General features: G+C 42.3%; 1 protein-coding gene across 2 annotated transcripts; it reads left to right on the top strand.

Moving 5' to 3' along the window:
• Nucleotides 1-1,547: 1,547 nt before the first annotated feature.
• On the top strand, nucleotides 1,548-13,479 carry DCSTAMP (dendrocyte expressed seven transmembrane protein). 2 transcript variants are annotated; one of them, XM_062627198.1, is made up of 4 exons: nucleotides 1,548-1,617; nucleotides 8,203-9,261; nucleotides 10,915-11,235; nucleotides 11,375-13,479. In XM_062627198.1, exons 2-4 carry the CDS (start codon nucleotides 8,236-8,238, stop codon nucleotides 11,456-11,458), a joined length of 1,431 nt encoding a protein of 476 aa, XP_062483182.1. In that variant the 5' UTR covers nucleotides 1,548-1,617; nucleotides 8,203-8,235; the 3' UTR covers nucleotides 11,459-13,479. The 2 variants fall into 2 exon arrangements, with proteins under 2 accessions (XP_062483182.1, XP_062483183.1); XM_062627199.1 differs by having other exon boundaries at nucleotides 1,572-1,613.
• The last annotated feature ends 2,695 nt before the right edge of the window (nucleotides 13,480-16,174 follow it).

Below are 16,174 nucleotides of genomic sequence, written 5' to 3'. Positions count from 1 at the left end.
CAGGCACAGCTACAGGTTGGGCAGAGAAGAGAGTCAGAGCAGCCCTGCGGAGAAGGACTTGGGGGTGTTGGATGATGAGCCGGCTTCAGTGTGTGCTCACAGCCCAGAAAGCCAACCGTATCCTGGGCTGCATCAAAAGCAGCATGACCAGCAGGTCGAGGGAGGTGATCCTGCCCCTTTACTCTGCTCTTGTGAGACCTCACCTGGAGTATTGTGTGCAGTTCTGGTGTCCTCAACATAAAAAGGACATGGAACTGTTGGAACAAGTCCAGAGAAGGGCCACGAGGATGATCAGGGGACTGGAGCACCTCCCATATGAAGATAGGCTGAACAGTTGGGGCTGTTGAGCCTGGAGAAGAGAAGGCTGCGTGGAGACCTCATAGCAGCCTTCCAGTATCTGAAGGGGGCCTATAGGGATGCTGGAGAGGGACTCTTCATTAGGGACTGTAGTGATAGGACAAGGGGTAACGGGTTAAAACTTAAACAGGGGAAGTTTAGGTTGGAAATAAGAAGGAAATTCTTTCCTGTTAGGGTGGTGAGGCACTGGAGTGGGTTGTCCAGGGAGGTTGTGAATGCTCCATCCCTGGCAGTGTTCAAGATCCGGTTGGACGAGGCCTTGGGTGATATGATTTAGCGTGAGGTGTCCGTGCCCATGGGAGGGGGGTTGGAACTAGATGATCTTAAGGTCCTTTCCAACCCTAACCATTGTATGATTCTATGATTCTATGATTCTATATGGCCTCACCAGTGCTGAGTCAAGGAGAAGAATCACTTCTGCTGACTTGCGGGCAAAATTCTTGCTAATAATCTCAGTATGCTGTCAGCCTTCTTTGCTGTGAGGGCACATTGCTGGACTCTGTTCACATAGTTTTCTTCAAAGACACAAAGCTTCTTCGGCAATGCACTTCCCATCCAGTCAGCTCCAGCCTGTACTGGTGCCTGGAGTTATTCCTCCCCATGGGCAGGACTTTGCATTCTCCTCTGGTGAACTTCATGAGATTCTTGTCAATCCTGTTCTCCAGCCTATCAAAATTCTTCTGAATGGCAGTTCTACCCTCCTATATATGAATTACCTTTATTAACCAAGGTCTTATATATAATTTGAATGTGTTCGTTGGACATTTAACGCGGGTACAATTCTAAGGACCATATTCTAACAGGCTCTTACAGAAATATCTGCATAGATCTCATTAGAAACATTTGTAGGGTAAAAAAGATTCAAGGTTCAGACTTACTTAGGCACTGAATTGCTGCTTGTTTCAGCAGGAAGCACCCAAATAGCTTAGATGTTCTAGAGGTAAGGCATTACTCAATGTAAAATTAAGTCTTTGAAATTCCAGCCCAGAACTCATTTGCTGATATCTATTACTCTGGCAGAAAAAAAGGTGGAAAGTGGCATTTGCAAATTATATACTATTTTTGTCGTGTGCATAAGTTACTTCCCCATGAATCTTTGTCAAAACCAGGATAATTTCAAAATTGTAGTGTGCCTGACTCATTGAGGGAGGGGATGGGAAACTCATATGAAAATTTTTACCAGTACTCATCTTGGTTCCTCACCAAAATCAAGAAGCACACACACTGTGAAGATCCTTCTTGCACTTTACAGGAGGGTCTGTAAGTAATGCTTATGGTTATTATAAAGGAACTGCAGATAGTAGTCATGGACTGTGTTAGCTGTTCTAAGGTAGAACAACTTGCTTTGAGTTAATTGTTAAGTTAATTGCATTTTACTGATTGGAAGGTCTGTGAAACAACTTAGTCCTAAGCTGTCCCAAAACTATGTCTGGTGATACTATATGTTGGAGAAGGCTGACTAGTAACCTCTCATCTTTCCTTCCATCCCTCATACTGGATTTTTTTGTGTTTTGTAGAGTTGTTTTTGTCAATCAGCAAACTACCATTTGGGCTTCCCAAACTGTGCCTCCATTCCTGCCTGCACTTTAAAGGAAGAATCTGTCTGTGGGTTTGCTGTACCAGAACTTCCAAAAGTAACATGGCCCACAGTGTTATGTGTCCATTTTCTATGGTTTCCCACAACACATTTTCTGTGTCCTGCTCAGAGTGTTCAGCTCTGTCAAATATCTGTGCTTGCAATACAGAAACGTAGGGAGATGTTCATCTCACCTAGCTTTGGATAACTCTGAGTAATTCAGACTGTTTTGATAGTCAAGATAGAGAAAAAGCTGTCATAGAATGCAATCCATCTCATGTGAAGGTGGACTTCTAAACCAGGTCTGAAGTAGAGCTCTGGGTAATATCCCTTTTCTCCTCCCTGACAGAAAGACAGGTAGCTCAGATGTGGACACAACAGAATCACAGAACAACAGAATCACAGAATGGTTTGAGTTCAAAGGGACATTTAAAGATCATCTAGTCCAACACCCAATGCTATTGATATTAGATGACATTTAAACAATTTGTGGCATCCTAAAGACTTCATAATATCTTGCAGTGTTCAGAGTTTTCCTGTGCCATGTATTTCAAATACATGCAGAAAAAGAGATGTTGAGCAGTTGTTATTTTTGTTTGGTTTGCATGTGTATAAATTGCTGTTTTATTTGCATTGCTATGTTGTTGAGCATTTCAAGTTTCTATGTGCACATATTTGATTAGATATTTCAGTCCTTGCCTGTGTTTGTTGTGTTTAGTGCCACTTACTCTCCTTCTCCCTGCAGTTAAAAGCAAACAATGTGAACATAAGAAATGAGAGGAGTCTCAACGAAACCCTGGGGATAGTTCAAATAGCATTGCTGGATTTTTGATTGAGCTTTTATTTCTTTGCTGAATGCCCTGCATTGACCAAAGGAAATAATGTGAGACTCCCTCCTGTATTTTCCTTCTTACTAAACCATAATTCAGTGTTTTTTTTTCTTATGGTATCCAAAAAAGGGAAGTCATTCTCTTACATTTCAATGTAACTGATTCAGGCTAGGAGAGAAGGCTGCTGAAACAGCCAAAAAAGGAAACACTTGGTTTTGTGTTCTTATTGTGTGCTTTCTCTTCCTTAATTCCTGTGTAAAATCCAAACAGCATTTATGAGGCAAAGATCACTGTGTAGCTGAAGCTTTAGCATCAATAGGATATAAGTTTCCCATTTAACCTAATGTCTCTCTTAGACTTTATTTTATTACATTAATTTCAGTACATCACAAGCCTTAAGGAAGTATGGCCCAAACTCCTTGCTGGAGAGGCTCCTTTTCAGAGTTTGTTCTTCTAATTACTTCTGCCAGCATGACATATGGTAGATGAATATCACATTTCCAGATATGAGTAAGTATTTCCTAGAGAGGGAAAATAAGGCACAGAAAGGTTCTCTTTAGACTCTACAGAAAAATCAGGTTCAAAGGCAGAGCTGAAAGCACAAGAGTTTCCAGCTCCCCTCTGTGGCATATATCACAAGAAACTCTGGTGGAAAGAAATTTGCACTTAAGAGCAAGAAACTGCTTTCCAAGAATAATTCTTTCCTTATGCTACATAAATAACGGTAGCAGCCCCCACATTACTTAATGCTACAGGACAGAAGAAAAAATACTTTGCTTCAGACTGCAACAGAAATGAAGGTTTTATACTTGTTCTTTATTCAGCCTCCTGTTAAAATTCATACCTGCACCTAACAGCTTCAGGAGAGCTTCTGTGATTTATGTTTTCAACAGGAGTCATTCCAGAAAGCACTCAAGGTTTACTATTTCTTTAAGCATTGAATTAGCCTTTTTATTCAGGCCAAAGATTTATTTCTACCTCTGAGCCAGAGTGTTATTTTCTCTTCCCAAGCATTCACAGCTGTTTAAGTGCCTGCTGATAGAAGAATTTTCAACCTCCACATATTTTAGGGTTACAGTTTTCATCCTTTGCGTAGTTCTCCTGTGCTGAGTATCTACGACTGCTACTGATGTCTTATGACAGGAAATGGAGGTATCAGACAAGCTACAGAGATACATGCTGTGAGTCTGATGCTGACCCCAGCAGTGGCTGAGCTCTGAGATGAGCTCCCTAGGGGATGGGAATGCTCCCTTTCCCAACACCCATGCCACATGAGCACCCATGCCACAGGGTCCAAAACCCAGTGGACTTTTATGATGTCTTTTCTGCCTTAGAATTTTAGGTTCATGTAGGTTAGGGGCAAACCTGTGATATATATGTTGAGTGTTGCAGTAATCAAATGTGACAGTATTGAATATGCCCTGTAAAAGAGACTTCCTGATTATTTTCAAGTTCTGTCTATATTTTGCAAGTCTCCAGCCTCCTGGTCCACAAGCATGGCTTTTGTTAATTCTAGGACTTTGTTCTTGACTCTTTTTCCAGTTCTTAGATACAGTCATGCCAAACTCCTCATCACATATTGCAGCCATTTACTGAATGCTTATAAACATTAACAGGAAGACACCATAACCACACAGAGAATCATAGAATCATAGAATAGTAGGGTTCGAAAGGACCTTAAGATCAGCTAGTTCCAACCCCCCTGCTATGGGGAGGGACACCTCACACTAAACCATGTCACCCAAGGCTTTGTCCAGCCTGGCCTTGAACACCACCAGGGATGGAGCATTCACAACCTGCCTGGGCAACCCATTCCAGTGCCTCACCACTCTCACAGTAAAGAACTTCTTCCTTATATCCAATCTAAATTTCCCCTGGCATTCCTTCCCTCCAGGGTATCAACCGAACCACACAGCTTGGTGTCATCGGCAAACTTGCTGAGGGCGCACTCAATCCCACTGTCCATGTCAGCGACAAAGATGTTGAACAAAACCGGTCCCAACACCGATCCCTGAGGGACACCACTCGTTCCTGGTCTCCAGACGGACATTGAGCCATTGACCACAACTCTTTGTGTGCGGCCATCCAGCCAGTTCTTTATCCACCGAGTGGTCCATCCATCAAATTGATGTCGCTCCAATTTAGAGACAAGGATGTCGTGTGGGACAGTGTCGAACGCTTTGCACAAGTCCAGGTAGATGACATCAACTGCTCTACCCCTGTCCATCAGTTCTGTAGCCCCATCATAGAAGGCCACCAAATTGGTCAGGCAGGATTTCCCTTAGTGAAGCCATGCTGGCTGTCACCGAGCACCTTGTTGATTTTCATGTGCCTTAGCATGCCTTCCAGGAGAATCTGCTCCAAGATTTTGCCAGGCACAGAGGTGAGACTGACTGGTCTGCAATTCCCTGGGTCATCCATTTTCCCCTTCTTGAAAATCGGGGTTTTGTTTCCCTTTTTCCAGTCATTGGGAACTTCACCTGACTGCCATGATTTTTCAAATAGGATGGACAGTGGTTTAGCAGCTTCATTTGCCAGCTCCTTCAGGACCCATGGATGGATTTCATCAGGTTCCATGGATTTGTGTGTGTTCAGGTTAAGATGGTCTTGAACCAGATCCTCTCCTACAGTGGGCCCAAGGTCTTCATTCTCACAGTCCCTGTGTCTGCCTTCCAAGACTTGGGTGGTGTGGTCAGAGCCTTTGCCAGTGAAGACTGAGGCAAAGAAGTCATTCAGGACCTCATCCTTCTCCAAATCCATGGTAGCCACTTCTCTTCTTCAGGGGAGGGCCCACCTTGTCCCTAGTCTGTCTCATATTTGCAATGTAACTATAGAATCCCTTCCTGTTATCCTTAACATCCCTAGCCAAATTTAATTCTAACTGGGCCTCAGCTTTCCTAACCTGGTCCCTAGCTTCCCAGACAACATCCCTGTACTTTTCCCAGGCCACTTGTCCTTGCTTCCACCTTATATAAGCCTCTTTTTTCCTTTGAATTTTCCTCAGCAGCTCCTTATCCATCCAAGGAGGTCTCCTGTGCCTCCTGCTGCACTTCCTTCTAGTTGGGATGCAACACTCCTGAGCTTGTAGCATGTGATCCTTGAATATAAACCAAGACTCTTGGGCCCCCCCTGCCCTCTAGGGCTATATCCCATGGAACCTTCCTAAGCAGGTTCCTGAAGAGGCCAAAGTCTGCTCTTTTGAAGTCCAGGGCAGTGAGCTTGCTGCACGCTCTTCTCACTGTCCTGACAGTCACAACCATCTCATGATCTCTGCATCCAAGGCTGCCCTGGAGCGTTGCATTTCCAACGAGCCCTTCCCTGTTGGTGAGCACGAGGTCAAGCATGGCACCTCTCCTTGTCGGCTCCTCTATTACTTGCAGAAGGAAGTTGTCTTCTACACAATCGAGGAACCTCCTGGATTGCTTGTGCCAGGCCTTACCGTCGCCCCAACAGATATCAGGGTGGTATATACATACAAACACACAAAACCATGTAGAAACTCTGCTTAAGAATAGCTGTAAAATCAGTGCAGTAAAAGAAAACTCAAAATGTGCTATTTTCTCAGATGAATGGGTTTGCATAATATTACAGTAATGGTAGCTTTTTTTGCATTTTCTTTTTTTATGGCTTCTTAAATGAAGAACAGAACTTCAAATCTATTTACTGTACAGGGCAATTTTTCTTAGATCTACAAATAAGATGAAAGGCATGTACTGTTTGATCTAACAAGTTTAGGATTCACTGCCAGGGTTTGCTGGCTGTTAGGTCTAGTTCGACTTGACTCCAGGAGTATGAACATCTCCTTTTTAACTAAGCTTCGTAAAAATGCCTCGTTAATATCTAACTTGGTAGGAAGAGGGCAAAGCACCATCCATGAAAGCAGAGAACAAGTCTCATGGCAAAGCTGGAGCCTGGTGGCTTGTGTGCTACCTCTGCTTCCCATTTCACTTGCACTGCTTTGCCAAACACATGGTGACTTCTACACACTTTGGGGACATTAATTAGCTAATTTTGCTCTGTGAAAGAGCTTCTAATTGATGTTATACTCAGTTTACAGCTGAATTCACTGAGGCCCTGAAGGAAGGCAATTTCTTCAGCCTGCCCAAGCAGAGTTATAGTGCTAAAGATGGAGCCTACCCTGAGAGCTGCTGACCTCCGTTAATCCCTACTGAAGCAGTTAAGCACCAAAAAACTCAGCATCTTTCAGGATAGTCCTCAGCACTATAAAGGATCAGACTCAAATGAGGCCAAGGAAAAACAGCACAGCAAGCACAGCAGTCCAAGAAGGTCCCAGCTGAGGTCAGGTGCCTGCTTCAATCACCCTCAGCTTCTGTTGCATGCAAAGCCAATAATGACATAACTATTAACTAATTACAGTGACAGGAAGGAGAAAGTGGTACAATGAGTGCTAGCAGAATTCACAAAGTCAAATGCCAGTATACAAAATAATAGTTTAGTTCCTGACTACCTGCTGTGTTTAAGCTAAACAAAAGACAAAGTAGTATCTTCAGGATGTATTTGTGAAGAAAACTGTTCCCTATTTAAGAAAAAATTGCAACAGTTTATTTTATTTAATTAGCATTTCATTTGCTCTGAGGGTAATATGCATATATATTGATCTTGCATCTTTGGACAAATTGCACTATATTATGCTGTAAAAGAAGAAGGAAAGATAGTGAGAGCTGGGCTGTCTCCCATCAAACTGAATTGAATCTCACAGAAATACCTTGTAACTTGTAGAATGGACATGGTGGTAGGCAAAGGAGATTGTGGCAAGTACAAGCAATCAGGGTTGAAAGTGTATATGAACCAATTTGTAGCTGCATTATCCCAGGAGAGACACAAAGAAGGACTGATGGCTTTGAAACATACTTCCTTCCCTCTGTACTGACCCACCTCCAGCTGAAAAAGATCTTCATTCCTCCATCCCTGGGAAGTGTGCACAGGCTGTCCGCCCGTTCCTCCCTTCCTGGCAGCTACTCTGGCTGCTCCCTGTCTGTCAAACTGTGCTCCCCTGCATCAGGGTACTAATGGGAAGTCCTCATGCTCCCCTCTTCCCCTTCTCAGTGCCCATGTAAGGCAAAGCTAGCACCTGCATGGAAGCACTGGATGCTACCAGAGGCTTGTGTCCCTCTTGTGCATATACACACAAATATATGTACATAGGAACCACTGTGTCTATATAGCAAAGGAGAAATCAAAGTTTACAGAAAGAAAAAAGGCAAAAATACTTGGAAAAAAAAAAGCTAGAATACCTTTTATAGTCATCTCTTCCATGTTTATATATGTGATACTAGGGACAAGGATTTGGGTCTCACACAGGCGGGTCAGCCACAGTGTGAGTCAGACCTTTTGCAATGTGAAGTACTGCTAAAAGCACATCACTGTCAGAAGTGTGATCCTGTAACTAACAGTATTTTTGTTTTTCTTTCCTTTTAGTTTGAGCCCTCACAATGTCAACATCAGAAGAAAATGCAAACATTTGTCTCGATAGCCCAGAAAGCATGGGGAATTTTTATATCCGAAAGGAAACCTGGCTGGAAGTACCTGATTCAGCTTTTTGCAGTTTGCTCTGCAGTTGGCTTTGTCTCAAGCTTTCTGTTGTTCCTTGGCATGCGCTTTTCCCTGGCACACAGTCCTTTGGGTCCCTTACTGATAGCTGGATTCATCTGGATTTTGCTTTCTATCATGCTCTCGTGTTTCAAGCACCTGCGCTGCTTTAGTGTCCTGTTCCTTTTTTCTTGCGGACTGCGAAATGGCAGGAATGCACTTATTACGGCTGGTACAGGTGTCATGGTGGCTGGCAACATCCAAAATATATTTCACAACCTAAAGGTTCTGGCAGACAGTATAACCTGTCATTTAGAGTATGAAGAATTTGCCTTGATAAAATATTATATTGAGGCAGTAAAATGGATTTATGAGATGACCAAGCTTTCCTCTGATCTATTTAAACATATAGTGTTTCCAAGGCACGAATTCACAACATCTTATTCAATTTCAGATGATGCATTAAAACAAGAGCTAAATGACACAAAGCAAGAAATCCAGAGAGTTGCTAACGAGGTATCTTTTATGCTGACTATACTGCCCTATATAGGCCAGAAAGTACTGCCTATAGTGGGGATTTTTCTAGCTTCTTTTGGAACCAGCCTCTTTATCAAAAAATTTGTGGGTTCTCACAGTGCCAAATATAAGAATACTTACATCACAAAAGAGTTCATTATATTTGATGAGCGCCAAAAGCAACAGCAAAGACCCTGTCTTCTGCCACTTAACAAAAAAGAAAGAAGAGATTATGTAATAATCCCATCTTTCTGCCTCACAAGGAAGGACAGAAAAAACATGCAGTATTTTTTCTTTCCTGTAATTATTCATCTTTGCATCTGGCTTCTGTTTGCTGCAGTAGATTATTTGTTTTATTGGTTAATTGTTTCTGTGAGTAAACACCTCCAAGAAATACCAGATATAGAGATTCAGCTCAGCCTCTTTCAGCAAGTAAGCACTTATCAGTACTTTCTTAGTTTATTATTTTTTATTATTATCCTAGTATATTTCTTAGTTTAAAGTTGAAAAAGTTCTCTTCATCTTCAGCATCTGCTTGAGCAGACACACAACCATCAATTCTTTCCTAGCATTATCATTTGTTTGTTTCAAAAAGGACCACTACCTTTACAGATACGTGTGCTGGATGGAAACAGCTCTCTGCACTTTCCAAAGTGTCATTATATTTCTAGAGAATGGTAAATATAGGAAGAAGGACTTTCATTACTCTATTTACACTCTTCTGGAGAAGACCAGAAGCTTAAAACTGGAAACTCACAATGCTGACATGTGTGAATTGCCACTTTTATAGTCAAATGCCACTATGACACTGATGTAAGAGATGTCTACCTTTTTATAGCTCAGTAGTATGAGGAGCTCATCATTTAAATAAGCTTGGATACATACACATGAAATAACACACTGCTGAAATTACAAGGTTCTTCTAGCAGGAGCAGTAGCAGCATGGAGAACCGTGGAGGCCATCTACACCAAGCTCATGATAAAAACAAGGTCAACTTCAGAGGTGGATCAGATTGCTCAGGGTCTAGTCTGAATGCTTCTAAAGCTGGAGATTTCACCACTGGAGTGTAGGACCCATGTGATGCCGTGAAATGCACCAGAAAGCCGCCCAGTTTGACAGCTTGCATGATCAGGCTTAAAACAGTTCTCAAAAGCGTATAACCATTCGATACTTTCAAGATAATAAGATTTCAAAGGGATGCATGATTTTTAGTACAATACGATATATTCTTCTATCAATTTTTTTTTATTCCACTTTTCTATTACTTCCTCTTAGAGCTCATAATAATGACAATTTATTTCCGCTTATTCCCATTCCCCAAACATTCATCTAGCCAAAAGCAATTACACAGAGTAAGATAACTAAAGTGAGCACTGCAATAAGTGCATTGCTTGAAATTACAAGGAAACAAAAGAGGACATACAACCTTTGGCAGAGACATTCCCATTATCATTTTTCCATATGTGACATACTGAAGCTTTGAGATGGCGTCTTCAGCCAGACCACATTTTCTATGACACGCTGCTGAGCCACTACAGGTTCATCTTAGACAGTGTATTGCAGACTGGTGGTCCCTGTGTGTCACAGGATGTTCATCTGGTGGGGACTGAACCATGAAGGGGAAGGGAGGTGTAGTACACAGCGCCCTTGAAGAATGGCAGCACTTCAGACAAAAGTGAACTACTAACAAAATTAGCTGAAAATCAAGCTGCTGATCAAATTCTGTCATACACACTGCTCTGCTGTTTTACTCTGAGGGAAGGACCCTCAAAAGAGGATCTGAGCAGATTATTGGGAATATATTAAACCATGATAGCCAGATTAGTTAAATACTTACCTATCAGAGACACTGAGAAGGTAAGTAAGTTCCAAACCGTGGGACAGTGTCCCAAGAGAAATGGTGTAAATGCAGTCTGAAATAATTAGAAATAACCAATAAATGCATTGTTATGAGCATAGAAAATATATTGACACTGGATTGACTAGACGATTTATGGTCCTTGTAAACCTGAATGCCCAATGGGAGAAATATTAAGAAAGGAAGGAATCAGTACTATACTAAACTCTCCCTTTTTCTTGTGCAGAGGAATGAGAACAGCTTTATCTTTGATATGAGGGAGCATATTGCAAAGACTGATCCTTTCAAGATCTCTTTGTTTAAGCATGACTGCCTCCCTCAGCCAGAGCTTGCACTCTCCACAACATGGATCCAGCTTGGAGTCATCATCTTCTTCTTAATCATTTTTGGGTTATTCTCTGGCTTCCTGACCCAACTTAAAATACTCGTGTTGACTTCATTTTATCCTGACACAGAGATGAAACGGATACATTACTTGCATGCAAAATTACTGAAGAAAAGAGCAAAGCTACAAGAGAAAACTGGGAAGAACACGTTTGCTAAAATGGTGAGCCATCAACTCCAAGGGAAAAAATAATCTCCCACTGTCAGGGTGGTAGCTATACTAACTATAGAGGATGTAAGTGCTTGGGTGATCTCTAACTCAGTAACACTATGATCATAGTATCATATTTATGTCTTTTCAGGTCAACTTTTGGTTTCCAATACTGAAGGCAAGAGAATCAGTGAGGAAGAAAGAAAGGAGTATGTCAAGGGACAGCAGGGTGTAGAAGAGACAAATGAATCTTTGGCTAAGGCAGAGATGCTCTAGCTCCACAGGAACCTGTGTTTTGCACACAGAATGGCACAGCTTGTTTGTCGTCTTCATGTTTGCCAGACACTGAAGATAGAAGATGCATCAGAGGTTGCTCATTGGCTTCTGGGCTGGCCAAGAACCTAACTATAGGGCTTAGAATTTTCTAGACTTTTCTATTTTTCAACCTTCAACTGCCCCAAATCCTTCAGCCTGGTTCTTCACCATCTCTAGCTCCATATACCTGCTCCTGACTCTGCAGCAGTCTCTTCTGCAGGGTGAATGCTTTATTTGCTCTGTCAATCTTCCAGCTCAGTTGAACTCTCCCTCACACTTTGGCTTCCCTACTTACTTTTGGTTATGCATCTCTCAGAAGTTTCTAATCCTAGTCTCCCACATGGAATTCCTCACTTGGTTTTAGTCTCCTCCTTTCACGTATCCATAGACTAGTTGCAGTTGCAATTGCTAGTGCAAATTGTCCTGTATCTTTGATGACCACAGGAGAGACAATGAGGCATGTACAGAAGTGACAGTGCTCACAAGAGCTAGAATACATAGGAATCAGGTGCTGTTGGTGCAAACAAGCTGGTTTTTGAGGTGTAGGCATATGCAAGCAGAAATTAACAATGCCTTGAATCTTGCAGTCCAAAGGAGCTTGCAGAAGTGGCAAAAATGGGCTTAATTATGTTGATAAAGCCACCACTGACTTCACTGAAACAAAACTGAGCCAATACTGAGTACTTCAGCTATTTAATGTTGGTGCTGTGACCTTCATATGACACAAGAACAAACGCTAAAAGAATAAAGACATAGCTTTTCTGATGGCTTGACTGATGTGGCACCACCAGAGATATTATGTAGAGCTAAAAATCCACCACAGGTAGTGTACTCTTGATTTTCAGCCACAGCCAACTTCTTCAAGTTGCATAATAGCAAATTCTGCTCTAATGCCTGCATGGTCCCAGGACAGTCATTGATCTATGTCTCTGTTATCCGAATGAATAAAAACTTATTTAAAGCTTTCCACTAGCAAGTGTCAGAAGTTATTTTCCACCTGAAACACAAAAACACAAAGTTTTTTTTTTTTTGATCTTCCAAATGAATCATAAAGTCACAGAACAGTTAGGGTTGGAAAGGACCTTAAGGAAGCATCACTCTTTCATGGGCACAGGTGGGTCAGATTGCCAACGTGCCAACAATTTGTCTCTAGAAAATGAGGTGCTCGATTAAAGCTATGCATTCTTGACAGTTGTGCTGAATGTTCTCTGATGGCCTGACTATATCCTGTCTGCTAAAGTGAGTCAGCCCTGGATAGTAGCAGAATTTCATTTATATCCCAAGTACTACTGTCAAGGCCCAGTAGCAAGCAGCACCCTGTTGAAAAAGAAGAAAAATGAAGCTTGCTTTAGATTTGCTTTCACAGACCAGACTAGCTATCCAGGTACTATTGACAAAGGGATATATATATTTATTCACTCTTGTTATCATTGCAGATGTAAGGGGAAGAGTTAAATGTCAGCAATAGTTGAGCATTTATGGATGAGTTCGGACAAGTTCATTGCTGGTCGGAGCTGGCTGTGCTCCTTTCAGTCCCAGAGGACAGGCTGCTGAGAGGCCCTGATCTCCTACTGATTACAACACGAGAGGTGTGGGCAGCTCTGGCTGATGGCACTACCACAAAATGCTATTCACTTCACTTGGCATCAGGAGGTGATATTTGCTTTGGAGTTTCTTGCCTTTCTTGTTTGATGGTGTGTTGCAACCTAGCATACTTTTTCTCTCAGTTTTTTTGCAAGAAGCAAGTGAAAGCTTTGCAGCATATGGGAATGGTTCATCAAAATGCCTCAGACAGGGATGAATGGCTGGGAGAGATGCCTAAATCTGTTAAGATTTTGAGTTCCAGAGTACACTCTTAGAACAATGCCATGTCTATACTTTGCATTTACATATGAAAATTAAGCCTAGTGGGAATGACTGATTATGAAAAAGAGTAGTCTTTGGTAGCAGTAGCAGTTATTTTTCTCCTTCTTGGTAGCTGGTGGGGTGCAGTGTTTTGACTTTCAGCTCAGGAACAGAGCTGATAACAATGATGTTTTGGTTTGGCCAAGGACTTTGTGAGCCTCATGCTCTGCCAGGGAGGAAGGGAGGCCAGGAGGAAGCAGAGACAGGACACCTGACCCAAACTGACCAAAGAGGTATTCCATACCACAGCACGTCATGGCCAGGAGGTAACTGGGAGTTAGCCGGAAGGGCTGGGAGACTGCGGGGTTGGAGGAAGTATTGGTGGGTGCTTGGTCTGGTGGGGTGGGGCAAGTTATCAGTTGGCTGGTGGTGAGGTGATGTATTCTCTTCCCTTGTTATTTCCTTTATCATTATTATCATTGGTGGTAGCAGTAGTGATTTGTGTTACACCTTAGTTACTAAACTGTTTTTATCCCAACCCGTGGGAGTTGCATTCTTTTTGATTCTCCTCTCCGTCCCTCCAGGAGTAGGGGGAGGGAAAGAAGGGGGGGAGTGAGTGAACGAGTTGCCTGAATGGGTTTAAACCACGACAGGTAGGTGAGACTTTGCATGTTTTACAGAGCAGTGTTGTACCTGAATGCTGGGGCTCCCACCACTAACCAAAAGGGCAGCTTACTGAGCATTGCTTGGCTTGCCCCCTCAAACTGGCAAGAGTCATGGCAGTGATAAAAGGCAATCCTTGAGAAACTAACTGTAATTCTGTATGAAATGTTCATCTCTGGTAAACATTTTACCTAGATGTTTGGCCTTGCTATCAGTGACAAAGGTACTTCTTTGTCCTGATCTTTATAGGTAAGACCAATCTTTAGCCATACTATGCCCCTCAGACCAGAGGGAAAATCCGGACCAAGGAAGACATCCTTCATGAAGGATGGCACGGTCAGGGAGCACTGGACATACTTAAGTTCATAGGACATGATGGGAGACACCCTGGGTGCGGAGGGTGCTGGCTGGTGTCATTGTGAGTAAACTTTTGATTATCTTTGAAAGGTCGTGCTCATCAGGAGAGGTTACTGAGGACTAGAAGAGAAAGACTATCACTCCCATCTTCAAAAAGGGCAAGAAGAAGGATCTGTGAAGCTACAGGTTTGTCAGGAACTGATGGAGCAATTTCCCTCTGGAAGCCATTTCCAAACATAAAGGCCAGGACTTGACTGGTATATCACTCCAACATAACAACACCTTTTTTACTGTGAGGGTGGTCAAACACTGGAACAGGATGCCCAGAGAGGTTATGGAGTCTCCATCCTTGGAGATATTCAAAACCCAACTCGACATGGCTCTGAGAAACTCAGAGCAGTGGGCCTGGAGCAGATATCTGTAGAGCTGCCTGCCAGTCTCAGCCATTCCAATTTGGTGACTTCTACACACATAAGTACAGAAAAAATATTATATATGCACAACAAAAGCTTGTGTTAATTTGTGAATGTGCTGTACCAGCACCTGAAAATATTGTTGCCATTATGCTTATACTGGAGTCATGCACTTGAGTGGACCAATGCACTGTTTGTTTCTGTGACCATACCCATGCATACCCGTGTGCTGAAGGTGAGTTGAATGACAGGCAAAGGGGTAAGTTTGCTCTTCCCCATATCCCTAAACCTGGGTTACCAGGGAAAATGTCACATTCTGCACATTTTTAAATTCTAAAACAAATTCACCTTCAGCACCTCAAAGACACTGAAATTTATCTCAGTGGTAGAACAGTTCTTACCATTATCTACAAGTACGAGGTCTATTCCTTCAGTTCTCTTTAGTCATACAGGTCTGCCTCTCCCCTGGCATTACACATATATAACTCTCATTCTCTGCAGAACTTACTTGGTTTCTGTTTTCTCTCATTTGTTTCTGTCCTGTGAGCTGCGGAAGTCTGGGGACTTGTTTATCTTCAGCTGTCTCCTCCGCACGTTGTTCAGCTATTCCTTTGGCCTCTCTGTTTACCATAACCCTCAACCACAGGATTACATTGTTCTTTTTCTTTAAAAAAAATCAAAACAAACCCCCCAAAAAACCTCTACAAGTTACAATAAAACCCCAGTAATCCATCCACAATTATTTCTGTTCCTCTTCTTGTCTACCCTCTCCTCACATTTCCTACATTTTATTTGGCTCTTTTCCCCTGTCTTTGTCATTCAAAGTGTTTTCCTCTTTTGGTATGTTTTCTTCTTCTCTGAGATCATTCTTCCCCACATATAAAAGCATGTATTTCTTTTCTGCTGAGCACAAATGAACTACAGGTACAGTTAGAATTAAGGATTTTATTTATTCAGTTATTGAGTTAATGGAAATTTTTAGTATCTTTCACATTCCTGCGCATTGTCTCTAACTGCTTCTCTAGGGCTTGTCAGAAATGTACTCAGCATTCAGAACAAGAGTCTGAGGAGAAGTCTGGATTGGGTTTTTGACTCATTCATCCCTTTCCTTCCCCCAGCTCACAGTGGAGCTCAACTTCCTTTTTTTAAATGCCCTTCACCAGTGCAGAAGCTGTTTGATTTATTACTGTGAAAAATCCCCCAAATGGATCAAATCCGGTTTGTAAAATTAATGAAAGTCTGACCTGATTGTCTTGTGAAGATAATTCAGAGGGACATGCCAGTGCTCCTGACCCTCCTGAAGCACAATACAAACAAGGATGCTTCCTTTCAACAACCATCTTTATGGAACTCTCCTT

This window comes from Pezoporus occidentalis, unplaced genomic scaffold (genome assembly GCF_034315485.1).
Source record: "Pezoporus occidentalis ecotype Australia unplaced genomic scaffold, CSIRO_AGI_Poc_V1 ctg3, whole genome shotgun sequence".
Taxonomy (NCBI): domain Eukaryota; kingdom Metazoa; phylum Chordata; class Aves; order Psittaciformes; family Psittacidae; genus Pezoporus; species Pezoporus occidentalis.
The sequence above is the reverse complement of the archived record's forward strand: the minus strand, read 5'-3'. Positions and strand labels throughout refer to the sequence as shown.